The 14192-nt window shown below is 33.1% G+C and overlaps 4 protein-coding genes across 4 annotated transcripts; 2 read left to right on the top strand and 2 right to left on the bottom strand.

The window, feature by feature from the left end:
* Positions 1-384: 384 nt before the first annotated feature.
* LOC113392339 (mitochondrial DNA helicase) lies at positions 385-5863 on the top strand. Its single transcript, XM_026628722.2, has 10 exons — positions 385-717; positions 951-1177; positions 1254-1518; positions 1904-2051; positions 2907-3063; positions 3302-3451; positions 3680-3868; positions 4363-4551; positions 4791-4877; positions 4953-5863. Exons 1-10 carry the CDS (start codon positions 465-467, stop codon positions 5256-5258), a joined length of 1971 nt encoding a protein of 656 aa, XP_026484507.2. The 5' UTR covers positions 385-464; the 3' UTR covers positions 5259-5863.
* LOC113392338 (run domain Beclin-1-interacting and cysteine-rich domain-containing protein-like) lies at positions 5828-9158 on the bottom strand. Its single transcript, XM_026628721.2, has one exon. It carries the CDS (start codon positions 9001-9003, stop codon positions 6889-6891), a length of 2115 nt encoding a protein of 704 aa, XP_026484506.2. The 5' UTR covers positions 9004-9158; the 3' UTR covers positions 5828-6888.
* A 347-nt stretch (positions 9159-9505) lies between these two features.
* Positions 9506-10654, top strand: LOC113392391 (protein cereblon-like). The gene is made up of 4 exons (XM_026628807.2): positions 9506-9818; positions 9894-10096; positions 10268-10442; positions 10513-10654. Exons 1-4 carry the CDS (start codon positions 9725-9727, stop codon positions 10554-10556), a joined length of 516 nt encoding a protein of 171 aa, XP_026484592.1. The 5' UTR covers positions 9506-9724; the 3' UTR covers positions 10557-10654.
* Positions 10655-10673: 19 nt separating this feature from the next.
* On the bottom strand, positions 10674-12621 carry LOC113392390 (uncharacterized protein DDB_G0287625-like). Its single transcript, XM_026628804.2, has 3 exons — positions 12436-12621; positions 11784-12191; positions 10674-11693 (listed from the first exon to the last, which is right to left on the bottom strand). Exons 1-3 carry the CDS (start codon positions 12461-12463, stop codon positions 10969-10971), a joined length of 1161 nt encoding a protein of 386 aa, XP_026484589.1. The 5' UTR covers positions 12464-12621; the 3' UTR covers positions 10674-10968.
* Between the last annotated feature and the right edge of the window lie 1571 nt (positions 12622-14192).

Consider the following 14192-nt stretch of genomic DNA (forward strand, 5'->3'; position numbering starts at 1 on the left):
AATATATATCTTTATTCTTATTATTATTTATTCTTGTTCCAGATTTACTCATATAAATTTAAATTATAATTTCAAATAAAGCAATTTTTCAGACTTGTTCTTAGATAATGTTATACCCTACTTCACTAAATATGTAAAGAATTTTAACTAATATAAATATATGCAGTATATAGTAACATTGAAAAATTTAAAACGGGATATTTACCATGTTTTTTATTTTTATTTGGTGGAGCTCGATATTTTGACATTATCTACGAATGTCTTTATCTTGTTCACGAGACTCTCGTGATGTGAACATGGTAAATGTCCCGTTTTAAATACTGATAGTAATTTAAAACGTATTCCTGAAAGTTTACAAAAACGTCAAAGTCAAAAGTCGGTTGCCTATAAGTAAACAAATATGCTTTTTTGAGGTTATGTTTATATTTTTAACATGTTTATATTTGTAAATTTATAAAAATAATATGTATCATACTTTTAGAATAAACAAATTAAGGCTTAAACCTTTTCTTAATGTCATAAGTGACATAAAAAAAATACACAATGTAGATCTTAGCGATATTTCTAAAGTTACTAATATTCGGAAATTATTACGACAAAAAGGGTTTCCCGTTCAGGATGGATTTACGTCTGTAACAACTAAATGTACAATATGTATGGAAGAAAAAACCGAACAAAAGAAGACAGATAATAAACTTTTTGTTAATAAAACCACAGGTGTGTGTTTCTAGTTATAATGCGCACCAAACGAATCATATGAAAGTATTAGATTATCAGGATATAAAGCCCTTTTAATGTTGTCATTGATTCCTCTCGAAACAGTACAGTATAAATAGCACATTATTAGGTTAAGCTCATAAAATAATAACCGGAATGAAAAAGAATGAAAGAATTTTCAATATGAAAGTTATCGTATAACGAAAGTTTAGTTCATTAAAATATTTTTTCAGGTTACTTTTTATGTCCTAAATGCAATATACACGGAGAGTGGAATGTACTTGAAAGATTAATGAAAAAATCTAAACTGGAAGGGACTATTAAAGACTATATTGATGACTTGCAGCAGAAAATAGACAATTTTCAAAATGACTGGAAAAAGGTTTTAGAAGAAACTACGTCAATAATAGATTTAAGTGAAAATGAAACATTAGAACTTTTCCGTTTATTTGAATATCCAGTAAGTTAAATTTTATATGAACAAATTTTGAAATGCCTTATACAATGAGATTGATATTTTTTTTATTCCACAATAGTACCATCATGAAGCAAGTAAAGTCTTATCAGATGTAAGAGTATCAGAAGACCATACAGTATTATATTTCCCTTTAAAAAACTCATTGGATAAAGTAGTGGGATACCATAAAGTACAAGCAGGGAGGGAAGATGAGTCTGAGAGTTGTGGTCTGTATGCAGCTGGCTTATTTCACTGCAAAGCCACTAGAACAAGTCGGAATGACCAAGCCATACTAGTGCCAACTATACAAGATGTCCTACATTTAGCTGCATCAAAAGTTCCAGGTACTTCCATAGATAAACTACTTAGCAGTTTAATCTGATACATAATTGTAGAGGTATGGGGTTATTGTAGAAGTAAGTAAACATCAAAAGGGACCGGGGTCTTTGCTTATTAATTTGGTGTACAGAGAGTTCTGGATGATAATTATATCAGCACTTTTTTAATATTTACTTTTTCTACAAAATTTTGTAAATTTTGTTTTGTTTTATTTAACATATGATTGGGGGCGTAATAAATACTAAAATAATATTTACATTATATTTGAATGGCTCCCTTATTACTGACTGACCCGAAATATTTCTTAGTTACTATGCTATAGTATCATACATATAATAATAAGGATGTTCATGTACGTTTTCCTTTAAAAAATAAACAAAAATCTTACAGGTACTCTCATTTGGCTCAATAACTGTAGCCTACCACCAGTCTTGTTACCTTGTCTTGAAAACTACCAAAGGTTATGTTTATGGGGTGACTGGGACAACATGAGAGCTGTAGCTGAGAAGTTAGGAGAAGAGAGATGCAGATTTGTAAGGTAAAAATTATATAAAGATATTAAAAATGATGCTATATAATAATTAATATTTAATGTTATATTCATCATAGTCCATAGCCAAACTTTACCAACTTTTTAGTATGGGCCACTTGTGTCTGCCAATCCTCATGGTCCTGTATTAAATTTAGCTTTTATAATATCATTTAAACATCTTGCTACTGGCTGACTGACGTTTTTATGATGTGGTCCTGACCGATTTTGGTCAAGGCAGACCACCCAACTAACCAACTCACCACTAAACCACGCAGGACATGCATAGCGCACAAGTATGTGCGCAAACCCAGGTGCACTCCCTATTCCCTCACTCACATAATCCGATGGGACGACAAATTCGAGACAAAATCGACCGACAAGACCGAATCTGACAGGAAAGAGTTCAGGCGCAGGACCAACGGCTTTAAGTTCTGTCCGTGACACGGTAGTTTAAACACTTCCAATTTCAAGACTCCTGGCTTTTACTGAGAATTTTTAGACAGAAAAACCCAATAACTTTTTACCGGTCCGATCCCAAGCAGCAACATACATACAATCAACATACAACAAGCATATATACAATTCTTGAACAACGTAATTGCTTTAGACAAGTAATTCCATGTTCACTTTCGTGATAGTGTATAGTTTTATGGATAATAAATAAAAGTTAAAAAAAATCATAACCAAAAGACAAACTCACTTGCCAATATATATATATATGATTAGTTGTGATTCCATTAGTACTTCTAAAGTACAGGAAAGTAAGCCTTTAATGCGTAAAAGAAAGTATAATTATTATTTTGAAGAGTTTGTTCAGACTTGGGAACAGTGAAGGAATGTGGCAAATACATTTTTTTGCAGGCCCACAGACGGCTTAGTGACAGCAACTGAGGCAGCCGTCGCAAACTTATCCCTAAAGACTCTGGTCTCGGAAGCAAAACCAGCCGCCCATAGATCCATTACTACTTTTGCTGCTCTGCGAGATGACGTTTATGCTGAACTTACCAATATCGATAAGGTTGTTACTTTAAATAAGTTTTCTTTCGTTCAAGCAACTCTAATTTGACATAACCTATTTACCAAACCAGCTGCCGGAACAGTAACCTTCTTATTAACTATTTACTAAATTATACAAATTTATTGGAATTTTGTTTTCGTAAAATTCTTAAATATGTATATTCAGATGTATATCGATAAATTTTCGTTAGAACGTTTTAAATGTGTTCTGGACCATAGTAAAGTAAAGTATACGCCAGGTTCGAGGTGTGAAGTGGCGTCGTTTCCCCGGGCTGACACGCTTGTTAGGCGGACACCGCCGAGGAGAGCTGACCGTCCTCACCGGGCCCACAGGCTGCGGGAAAACAACGCTCTGTGCAGAAATGTCACTAGATCTGGCACAACAAGGGGTATGCTTGAGAGAATAATTTAAATATGAATGCAATAATTACTTTCTCTCAGTCTCTCTTTTGTTCCTATTAGAGTAGGTAGAGTTCATAAGCATAAATAACGTCTATACGTGACTTACTATTTAAGCAATCCGCATAGTTACTATGTAGACTTATATTATGATTTTATGATTAAAATAAATATGTGAATCCGAAATAAAATGTATTTAAATAACTTCTGATCTTAAGGTAACAACTTTATGGGGAAGTTTTGAGATTCGCAACTCTCGGCTAGCTCGCACGATGCTGCAGCAGTTCGCAGGCGTCCCGCTCGAGCAGAACCTACAAGAGTTTCCCAAGTTCGCTGACGATTTTCAAAAGTTACCCATATACTACCTCGCATTTCACGGACAACAACCTATTAAAGTCGTCATGGAGGTATGACATTACTCCATTTTTTAAATAACCAATAAGTATCTCATGTTGAGCTTACAATACACGTTGGGCCAATGTATTCAGCCGACGTTGGACTAGTGTACTTGGTCACAAATTGGGCTTACACGTTGGCGTTTATTTCATTTGGTAGTGGCCATTCCATAGTGATGGATATAGGCTTCAAAATACTGCTACCATCGTATTATGTTTTTATAGTTAGTTTTTCTTATCTCATCATCATCAGCCCATATTCGTCCACTGCTGGACATAGGCCTCTCCAATTGCACAGCACTGTGGTTTTTCTTCGGCTACTCGCATCCTTATATCGCATTTTTATATCGGCTGTCTTTTCTTATCTATTCCGGTCTATTGTTATCTCAATGATTAAATGAACCAAAATGGAGTACCTAACTTCAAATAAGATTCGAAGCATCATGAGTCTGCCATAAAGTATTACATTTGTTTTATTTCTATAGTTATTATGTTATATTGTGCAGGCGGTAGAGCACGCGCGGTACATGCACGACCTGTCGCACGTGGTGGTGGACAACGTGCAGTTCATGCTGGGAGTGGGCGACGAGCGCGAGGGGGACCGCTACCTGCGCCAGGACGCCGTCATCGCCGCCTTCCGCACCTTCGCCACGGCTAGGCACTGCCACGTCACACTCGTCATGCATCCCAGGAAGGTACGCTAACGAACTGCTCCCTTTACGTCGATGGATAAACTGCCTCGGGGTTAAGATCTCATTGAAATAAAGAGGCTCTATAATATTCAGGGCATTTAGCAATTCTTAGAGATTGTCTATAGTGGTGTGTGACCATGTTTAGTAATACATACACCTAAAGTAAGTGGACCTAAATTGCAAAACAAACTTATTTAAATGAACATTGTTTTTAATATAAAGCTTTTTATAATAAATTCCAGGAACGTGAAAGTGAAGATCTGTCAACCAGCTCCATTTTCGGAAGCGCCAAGGCATCCCAAGAGGCCGACAATGTTCTTATAATTCAAGTAATAAAAATAAAAAAACTTACTAAGACTTTGCTATCTTATATTAATTACTCATTAAACATTTTCTATTTATAGGATAAAAGACTTACAGCCGTTCGTGGAAAAAAATACTTGCAAATTGCCAAAAATCGATACAGCGGAGACCTCGGCATAGTTCCATTAGACTTTGACAAAGACGCTCTGAGTTACCAGTCAAAAAAGAAGACGAAAAGCAAACAAGATGAACCAGACAAACTCTTAGATGAGTGTTTTGAAGAATACTCCTTAGAAGTTCATGATTCTAATAACGCTAGAACGCCAAAAAATCAGAAAAACAAAAATAAAAGCAACAATGCTGATACTTTCCTTAGTGACATTTTAAATTTAAATAGAACCAGATAGTATTCAGTCAGTGATCATTTGTTTCATAGTTGTAACGTAGATATTACATTAAATATCCTAGAAATATTATGATTAAGTCCATCTCTGGCTCCGTCACACCTAAACAGCTGGATTTGATAGAGATGATTGTGATGGAATAGAATCATTTGTACTTTTTATTCACAATATGTAACAGTTTGTAAATATTCCACTACATTCCAGGTCCAGTGTTCATAATTTTTTGTAGAAAAATGTTATCCTTTTCATTTCCAAGGTAAAACAAAGTAGATATTAAGAGAAAGTGACAAAAATATTCAATCAATGATGCAATACTAATTTTGTATATATTCTTATTAATTAGAGGATTTTTATATGCAACACTCCTATGTCCATGAGAGTTATGGCGACATAAACAATTAAATATTTCAATATCAAGGCTGTTTGTATATTCTGTTCTAAACTATTTATTCTAGGATTGTAGCTTGATGAAAAATAACATGACGATAAACCTTATACTAATAGAGAAAGTGTATGATAGCCCATGAAATAGTTATACAACAATCAGCAGGGGAAGTAAAAATTAAAGTGTTTGAATCAATTAAAATATTTTATTTATTTAAACCACTTCATTATAATGTAGCAATGATCATTATATTGAACTAATAATTAGTTTAGGACTTAATATTAATATCTCAATTATCAGAACCATGAATCTGTTAAAATAATGAGGAATGTTATGAAACACTATTATTTTTAAACTAAATTGGTTTTACTTTTTTTCAAACATTAACGAAATCACACGGTCGAGGATTTTCCTAAATATCACAATTTAGATTACATTTGACAGCCTGAGTTTCCTGTATTTTACAAGAAAGTATTATTCCCCGAAAATGAATTGCAATTTTTAATAAATATAACAATTTGATTAGTTTATAAAGAATAAATATTTTTTTATGTATGTTCATGTTTTAATCAGTTCTCTTTGCAAATAGCATGAATATGTGATACACAGGATGGAAACGATTGAATCCAAAAAAATAAAAATATTAAACATTATTTGTATCTTGAGTCCCAATGGCTAGGTATTTTCTTATTTTTATGTAAATTAAATACAATAGTAATGATGCTTAAATAAAATTAATTTTACTACGATATATTTTTTTTGGTTTTAGTAAATGTATGTACACAAGCCAATTATGCAAGATGCATAAAGATCCCAATGGTCCTATGTATATATACTTGTATATTTTTTTATGGCATTGATTTATTAAAATATATATCACCCATATTCTAGATACACCATTTTTTAAATAGTAAATTTATAGATTATTCTCTCTATATGTAATATAGGAATCTATGTTAATGTATCCTATTATCTTAAGTAATTAATATATTAAACTGCTATCAATGTATGTGCCAAGGGCAAGATTTTTTGTTATAAATATGATGCATCATAATTATAAATTACATTATAAAACAATTATAGTTGCAAAAGCACACAATATCAGCACATTACTTTTATCTGCTGCATATTGCAAGTTAATAGTCTAATGGCCTATGACTGATATTATGATGAGAGAAAATAATCACTCCCAATTCACAACATGCTATCTTTTTGTTTTGGTATATGTTGTTAACAATATTATATGATTCATTTATTAAAATGGCTATTCAGAACGTCAACCAACGATGTATCACTGGTTCTATCTTGTCTCCTTTTGCACTTAGGGCAAGGTAAGTTCTCATTCAGACACTTTGAATGAAAGACACTTGAACATTCGTCACATCTGTAAGTAGAGCTAGTCTCAAAAGGGTATAGTATTTTAGGATCTCGACAAACTTCACATATAAAACCCTTTTGACTACAAAGCCAACAATCAAGTACATGAGATTTTGCAAATTGTACTACTTTCTCAAGTTGTAAGGCCAGTGAACCATTTGGAATTTGTGCCAAATCAGATATTGTGTATGTATGGAGATGATCATATAAATACTCTCTGGGCCAAACTCGTTTCTGCAATTCTTCAATGACTGGTTCTCGGCAGGTGAATATATAAGCTCTTAGAAAATTAAGTTGAATTCTTAATTCTTGCAACTGAGCCATATCTGAAACTCCAGAGTAGATCTTTGGATTTAGTTTTTTCATGTCTATCCATGGATGGTGCTGAAATTCTAATAAAAATAGGGCTGACTTCTTTGACACTGGATATCTTTTGAAATCCCAATTGTGAATGACACGAGATGGTATAATGAAAACATTAGGGTCCATACAATTGGAGCAGTAGTATTCCCCAGTGTAGCCACAGACTTTTGCTTTAGAAATGGTACTGCCCAATAAATCTTGACAAGTCTTGCATTGATAATTTTGATAATCAAGACCCTTTTCACGTGACAATGTCCCCAATTGCTTTACCATTTTCTGCAACTCTTGAGGAGTGAAAGACCCAGTTGTTGAGTTCGGCACTACTTCAAAATCTAATCCCTGTAATGTAGGATCATCAGGAAGAGCTGTTTCTGTCTTCACCTCACAGAACTCATTGTCGTCCGGTGTTAATTTTAACTCTTTATGAATATCTTTCATAATATCTCTCAAATTTGGAGTGTTTGATATTGTTTCACTATAAGTATTTGAGTTATCAATAAGTGATGATAGGCTTTTTATTTCTGGTGTTTTTATCATACTGCTTCCATGTGATGAATTTGAATTCATTGATGTATTCAGTTCATCTTGACCGTCATTGGACCATCCTTTTCCACTCAATGAGTTTCCTGTTACAATTGCATCAGATGTTGTTATAAATTCTCCCGAGTCTACAGATGAAGAATAAATCTGTCCAGAGTCTACTGGCTCTTGGCTCGTTGCAGGCTGTTCTATGTGGATTGAACCAGTAGCAGGTTCTGTTACTGTTTCTACGTCCTTTTTACTCTCTTTATTATCATCTGTACTTTTGTGCTTGTTCTGTATCTCATTTGTATCTTTAGAAAGTATGAACTTCAAAGCTTCATCCTCACTTAAAGATAACATTCTCCCCAAACCTGTAATACTTGATGTATGAGATGGAGTTGTTGCCAGTTTTGGTTTAGATTCATCGCATAAAGTGCTGGCCACATCTAATCCTGCAGTGATCGGTGCTACTCTCATTGTAGGAACCCAAATGCCAGCTTGCATTAATACTTGATCTGGCCAATTATTTAATAAACTAGAATTTATAGGTAAATTAAATTGGACACAGGTTTCCAAGCCCTGAACTAGCTTTTGTGCTACTTCTAGTATTTCTGTATCACAAACGAAAGCTGTTCTGTTATAAAATGGTTTCACCGCTGATATGTTTTTTAATAATGTGGACATATAGGATGACAATAAACATTCGTTGAGAGCGATCCTAAGCCAGGATCGACATTGGCCTATTTCGGTGTTAATCTGCGGCAAGGACGAAATTTGATCAATGTTTTGTCTATGTGATAACACAAGTATGAGAGGCCAAAAACTTGATTGAGGACGGTAGTCGGGATCGCCAGATATAACATTTTTAGCTTTTCTTAAAAAAGTATCTTTCAAGCCATGAAGGAAAACAGCTTCCAAAGCCATACACAAGGTATTCGTTGAATCTGTAGAACCTAGAACACTATGAAAGTTTTCTTCAAATTGACTGTTGTATTGGATGTCTTTCACGCACTCTGATAAGTTATTTATAAGAGACTCCTTGAGGATTGTATCGCGACTGCGAATAGCGAAGCTTGATGTAACATTCTTAAAAAACGACATGTTAAATAACTACTTATAAAGAGCTTTAAAAGAAAGAATGTTTCAAAAAACAATACACTTTATTGATAACTCCGCAGTATGAAACTGCTTATTTATCGTTGATAACACAATGAACACATATAATAATAAACAATATTAGTACGAAATGTCAATGTCAATTGTCAAATTAATAGTGAGCTTTGAGTCAAAGCCTTTGACTTTGTGAGACGTGAGTAAGTTGTAACTCTTAGGAAATAGAAATACAATACAATAAAGATTTGATAAAAAATGTGCAACCTTATATAAACAATAAAAAAGTCTTTCTGTTGTTTTTGTACCGTAAACTTTAATATACTATAAATTGTAATACTAATAAATGTTGCAGACATTAAATAACATTGTTCGCATTGTAATCTACAGTGTCTATGATCCTGATATTTTTGTCTAAATTGTCTTTATATCACTTAGTACTTACCTATTTTCAATTTCAATTTATGATTGTCAAACTGCAAGTTGTTGTAGCTACGTTACAATAATTAAATTAGTTTCATAATAGTTGTATGTATATAAAAACTATCATTTATTTAAATTAATACATGAATTGCTTAATTTTATACTGCATAATACGACAGTTTTCTCAACATATAAATTAAATTTTCTTTTTAACGTCACACAAATAAATTAAAATTGGGTATAACACCGATAAAGTTATTATCATTTTGATTTAAATTGCTTTGAAGGCATGATTTACGTACTCTATTTATTGCTGTTATATGCTTCAAGCTACCGATATACGAATGCAGAACAAAATCCTTACTTTCAAAAAAATGGTCAAGGTATATAGTTGGTTTTTAAAAATATTATTTAGCATACATATATTGTAAATTGTAAAAATTACATTTGACTTGCAGAATTACTTTTATGTCGAAAATGTGGCGCCGATGTAGCCGATTCAAACTATTTAATTAGTAAACATAGCCCAGGAGCACAGAAAATCGAGAAACAAAACTTATTTGGCAAACAAAATATAACAGTTCAGACATTAATCAATCCTTTTGGTGTTAAGTTTGATATTGTTACAGCTGAAAAAGCAAGATGTAAAAATATAGGACCAGTAAGTAAACTTTAGTTTAGAATTATAACAATGTAAAGAATATAGTATTATATGAAAAACAATTACTTTTAAAAATAAGTTAACGTCAAAGATGCATTAATTGATGACTCTCACATAGTATATTCATGTTTTATAAGGATTCATTTTTATTAAATATTATTAAATCTTCAGCGGCAAGGAGCCGATTCATGGTTTCCTGGGTATACATGGAATATTTGTACCTGTCCTCATTGTGGACAGCATTTAGGATGGTCTTTTGAAAGTTCTGGTGCAAAGGCTGTTGACAACAATGAAAGTATTCATTTGTTTCATGGGTTAATATTAAGTAACATTCTTGGAGAAAATTGTAAGTAACCTTTAATATAAGTTATACTATGTTTGAATATGTTATTTAATAACATTATCTTTTGTTTCAGTTACAGACTCGCTTATAATGATGCCAAAAATGTATAAAATGTAAAATTAAATTATGACAGCAGAAATGTGATAAGTTAAAAATTGTTCAGGACTGAATAAATCAATGTGAAACATTATAAATAATAAAAGTGTACATAAAAAAAACAGTTTTGTTTATCATAAAGAAAATTTATTCTCACTAACTCAAAGTAACAAAAATAAGTTTAGAAATATTAGATGATTTGCAAGTAACTTAGTTCTAACCTACCTATGAGCTAAAAGTTAATGCCAAATCAATGAGCTGTGAATTTTGTTAATAGAATTTTAATTTAAACATGTGAAATTCAATAAAACTTATCAATCTTGAGATTGCAAGTAATTATAATGATACTGTATTTATTATACAAAACAAAATAGTCAATAGTTCCTTAAAACTAAATGTTATTTTATTTACATTTAGAACTTATTAGCAAGTTTTATGTGGTTGCAAATCTTTGATGTAGGGTTTGTTGTGTAGCAGCTGGGGTAGGAGCAAAATTAACACCACTTGGTGCTTCCGAGTTTGTTATAGGTGCACCATAAGTTTTACCCTGGATAGCTGCAATTTCTTTTTGAAGTTTTGGATTAAGTATTTGCTTATTTACAAACTTCCGTCCTATTCCACGGTTAGATCCTCTACCACGACCTCTTCCTCTAGACTGATTTGATCGTCTACTAGAATTGGATTGATTAGATCTGTTTGATCCGACTGATTTAACACTGCCAGGTCCTCTTCTTGTGTTGTATCCACCAAAATCATTAGTTAATTTGGTAAGACTTTGTTTATTCAAATAGCCTGCATTACCAACACTATTCCTGCGTCTTTTGGCAAAGTCATTAGCTACACTAACGGTTAATTGTGAAGCTGAATTTAGTGAATTGTTTCTAGAGCGTGTAAAAGTCTGTGACTTTATTATGCTATTTTGTATAAAGTTTTGACGTTCTTGTAAGATTTGGTCAGACCTTAAGCCCACAGAGCTGTATCGATTTCTAGTGGTAAGACCACGACCCCGTTTAGAAATTCCTCTCTTGGCTACTGCTAAAGGCTTAAAGGTATTATTCCCTCCACCACCTCTTCGGCTGTTTAATCCAAGTCTGCTATGAACATTACCTTGTGCTTGCTGATTGTAATTTAAGCGCCGGAATCTTGTTTGAGGTCCTCCTATCCAAATAGAAGTAAACAAAATATTATATACATACAATTAATATGTATTTAAATTAAACTATGGTTAAAACATTTAAAGCCATTTACCTCTATTTCCTCTGTTTGAGCGCACTAGCGCTGGCATATCATTTTGAAATACTGCATTTTCTAGACCTGCCCTTGCTTTTGGAGTCAAACTTCGTAACTGAGAGCGAGAACGTGAAGCAGATCTGGTTCTCGGGTAGGAGAAGCGTCTTTGTCGGGATTTTGATCTTGTCCGTGACTCCGAACCTCCACGTGACTGTGATCTGCCCCTGGGTCCACGAGACCGAGAGCGGGATCGAGCCTGCCTGTTATTACTTCCACCCCGTGACTGTGATCTCCCTCTGTCTGAACCTCCTCCGCGACCTATGCGCCCTCTACGACCACCGCGGCCACCACCACGTCCTCTTACGTTCCCACCACCTCGTCCCCGAACTCGGCTAGTTCTGTTTTTATTCTGCTTGATAATATCATCTAAAACATTTTAACAATTGAAATATGTCAAACCATATGTTACTACATACTCTATTTTAAATACAGGCGTCATTCACAACCGAAGCTAATATTGACACTTAGTTTTTACTTTTAAATCATATAGTTAAAATTAAATGAACCATTTAACTGGAAAACTATTAATAACAATTATACAAGGTCTGAGTTTACGGTCTCTCTGATTTTCCAGCTATCTAAATTTATAACAAACAAATAAATTGCTTACCAAGTGACATATTTACAGAGTCACTCATTTTATTGCTTATAGAAATTTAAAAGTCGGTGATATAATATGAACTAAACAATATGTTTTTTTAGGTTTTAGATTATAAATTGCTTAAAACAAATAAAATATTACAATTTTCACTTTCCGCCTAAAATAGTCATCGGCTTATCCAAAATCGGATACAGAAACAGATCATACAGATACACAAAAAATACAGTATTACAGAGTAAAAATTTTTTAACAATCTATAAGATGATAATCGTTAATAGAATATTGTATATAATATAATATACACTATACGATTTAATGTAAACAATATGTAAAAACAGGATTACTTTTTTGTAACCATTTTATCGGTTTTTATACAAAAATTTAAATATTAGAATAGCAGATTTTGGTTATAAAATTATTAGAAAGATTGGAATATAATTGATCTTTCTCGCCGTGATTTTCTTTATTGTGTAGGGTTATATATTTGTAGACATATACTAGTTCCTAAGGTTGACGATGCATTGGTGATGCAAGAAATGTTTAATATTTCTTACAGCACCAATGTCTATGAGTGGTGATGAATACTTATTACTTGCCATAAGGTGTCCAATTTACCCGTCTGCCTATACATATTATACTTTTTTTTATTTGAATCCTGTCGACCTTGCCAACCGACTATGAGAGTGACGGAATAGAGAATGCATTATGCATCTCAGACGCACTGTGTTTTCCGCAATTAGCAAGATGGGAGTACCAGTTAAGACAGGTCACCATGACCAATATAAGCCAGGACTTCACAAATTATCGGCCAAAGGGTCGGCCAAATAAAGATGTGCATGTTTTTTTTCCATCAAAAAAACACTCTCAGCTTCGCCTTAATCCGGCACTCAACGTAAGAAAGAAACGAAAAAAGTACGTATAAATTTTCTGGTCGTGTTGTATTCGCTGTTCCATCAGGTTATAAGAGTGCAATTGTCTTTGCTCCCATAGTTGTGCATTAGACCGCCGTGGTCGAAATCGATTAGAAGATCATCTAAAGCATTTGATTTGAGCAGAACACGAAACGCTGTTATATATGTAAAACTTCCTCTTGATTGTAGCAAGTGGAGTAGTGGAATATTTTAATGAAAAAAGTTACGAGTATATGCAGGGTTATTAGTAATTCGACGTATTCCCGTTAGGAGGTAATACGGGTGATTATTTGCCATAATTTTAACTCCCATATGCATGATGCAAAAGTGAACCATTTTGGAGTTATCACGTTTTTTAAGTTTTTTCAAAATAAGTCAAAAATGCAACTTCAAAAATTTATTTAAAAAAGTATCAATTCAGATCTATTTTTTTTCTTCTGATTTATTAAAAATGATTAAACAATGGTTATTTACCAATATTAAAACAATAATTATCGGTCCAAATTTAAAAATGCGAGACGATTTTATTTCAATATTTTTTTACTTTTTTTCCACAAAAATGCCTTAAAAAACTTTTCTTAGCTCTCCAAAAATGTACAATACCTAGGAACTTATTTTAAAATAACCGAAATAAAACGATCACAAAGGACGCTGGTGGAAATTCGTATTCGAACATGAACGAATTCGGACTAACAATACCCAGTTAATTTTAGGTCTCTTACCATATCTCGTATATATAAATGATCTTCCTATCCATATTAAAGGTAAAGAGAAGTATGGAAGAAGACATGCTGCGCCGACCTCAAGTAAAATTGAGATAAGGCCAGGAGGAGGATGATGATGATGGTATTCTGA

This window comes from Vanessa tameamea, chromosome 5 (assembly GCF_037043105.1).
Source record: "Vanessa tameamea isolate UH-Manoa-2023 chromosome 5, ilVanTame1 primary haplotype, whole genome shotgun sequence".
Taxonomy (NCBI): domain Eukaryota; kingdom Metazoa; phylum Arthropoda; class Insecta; order Lepidoptera; family Nymphalidae; genus Vanessa; species Vanessa tameamea.

Coding starts and splice junctions, on each gene's coding strand:
- LOC113392338 (XM_026628721.2), bottom strand. CDS start 9,003: ATGTCGTTTTTTAAGAATGTTACATCAAGCTTCGCTATTCGCAGTCGC.
- LOC113392339 (XM_026628722.2), top strand. CDS start 465: ATGTATCATACTTTTAGAATAAACAAATTAAGGCTTAAACCTTTTCTT. Junction 718..950: donor TTTTGTTAATAAAACCACAG/GTGTGTGTTTCT, acceptor ATATTTTTTCAG/GTTACTTTTTATGTCCTAAA. Junction 2,052..2,906: donor GAGAGATGCAGATTTGTAAG/GTAAAAATTATA, acceptor ATTTTTTTGCAG/GCCCACAGACGGCTTAGTGA.
- LOC113392390 (XM_026628804.2), bottom strand. CDS start 12,463: ATGAGTGACTCTGTAAATATGTCACTTG. Junction 12,192..12,435: donor CTCTGTAAATATGTCACTTG/GTAAGCAATTTA, acceptor AAAATGTTTTAG/ATGATATTATCAAGCAGAAT. Junction 11,694..11,783: donor CTCAAACAGAGGAAATAGAG/GTAAATGGCTTT, acceptor CTATTTGGATAG/GAGGACCTCAAACAAGATTC.
- LOC113392391 (XM_026628807.2), top strand. CDS start 9,725: ATGATTTACGTACTCTATTTATTGCTGTTATATGCTTCAAGCTACCGA. Junction 9,819..9,893: donor CTTTCAAAAAAATGGTCAAG/GTATATAGTTGG, acceptor TTTGACTTGCAG/AATTACTTTTATGTCGAAAA. Junction 10,443..10,512: donor TAACATTCTTGGAGAAAATT/GTAAGTAACCTT, acceptor CTTTTGTTTCAG/TTACAGACTCGCTTATAATG.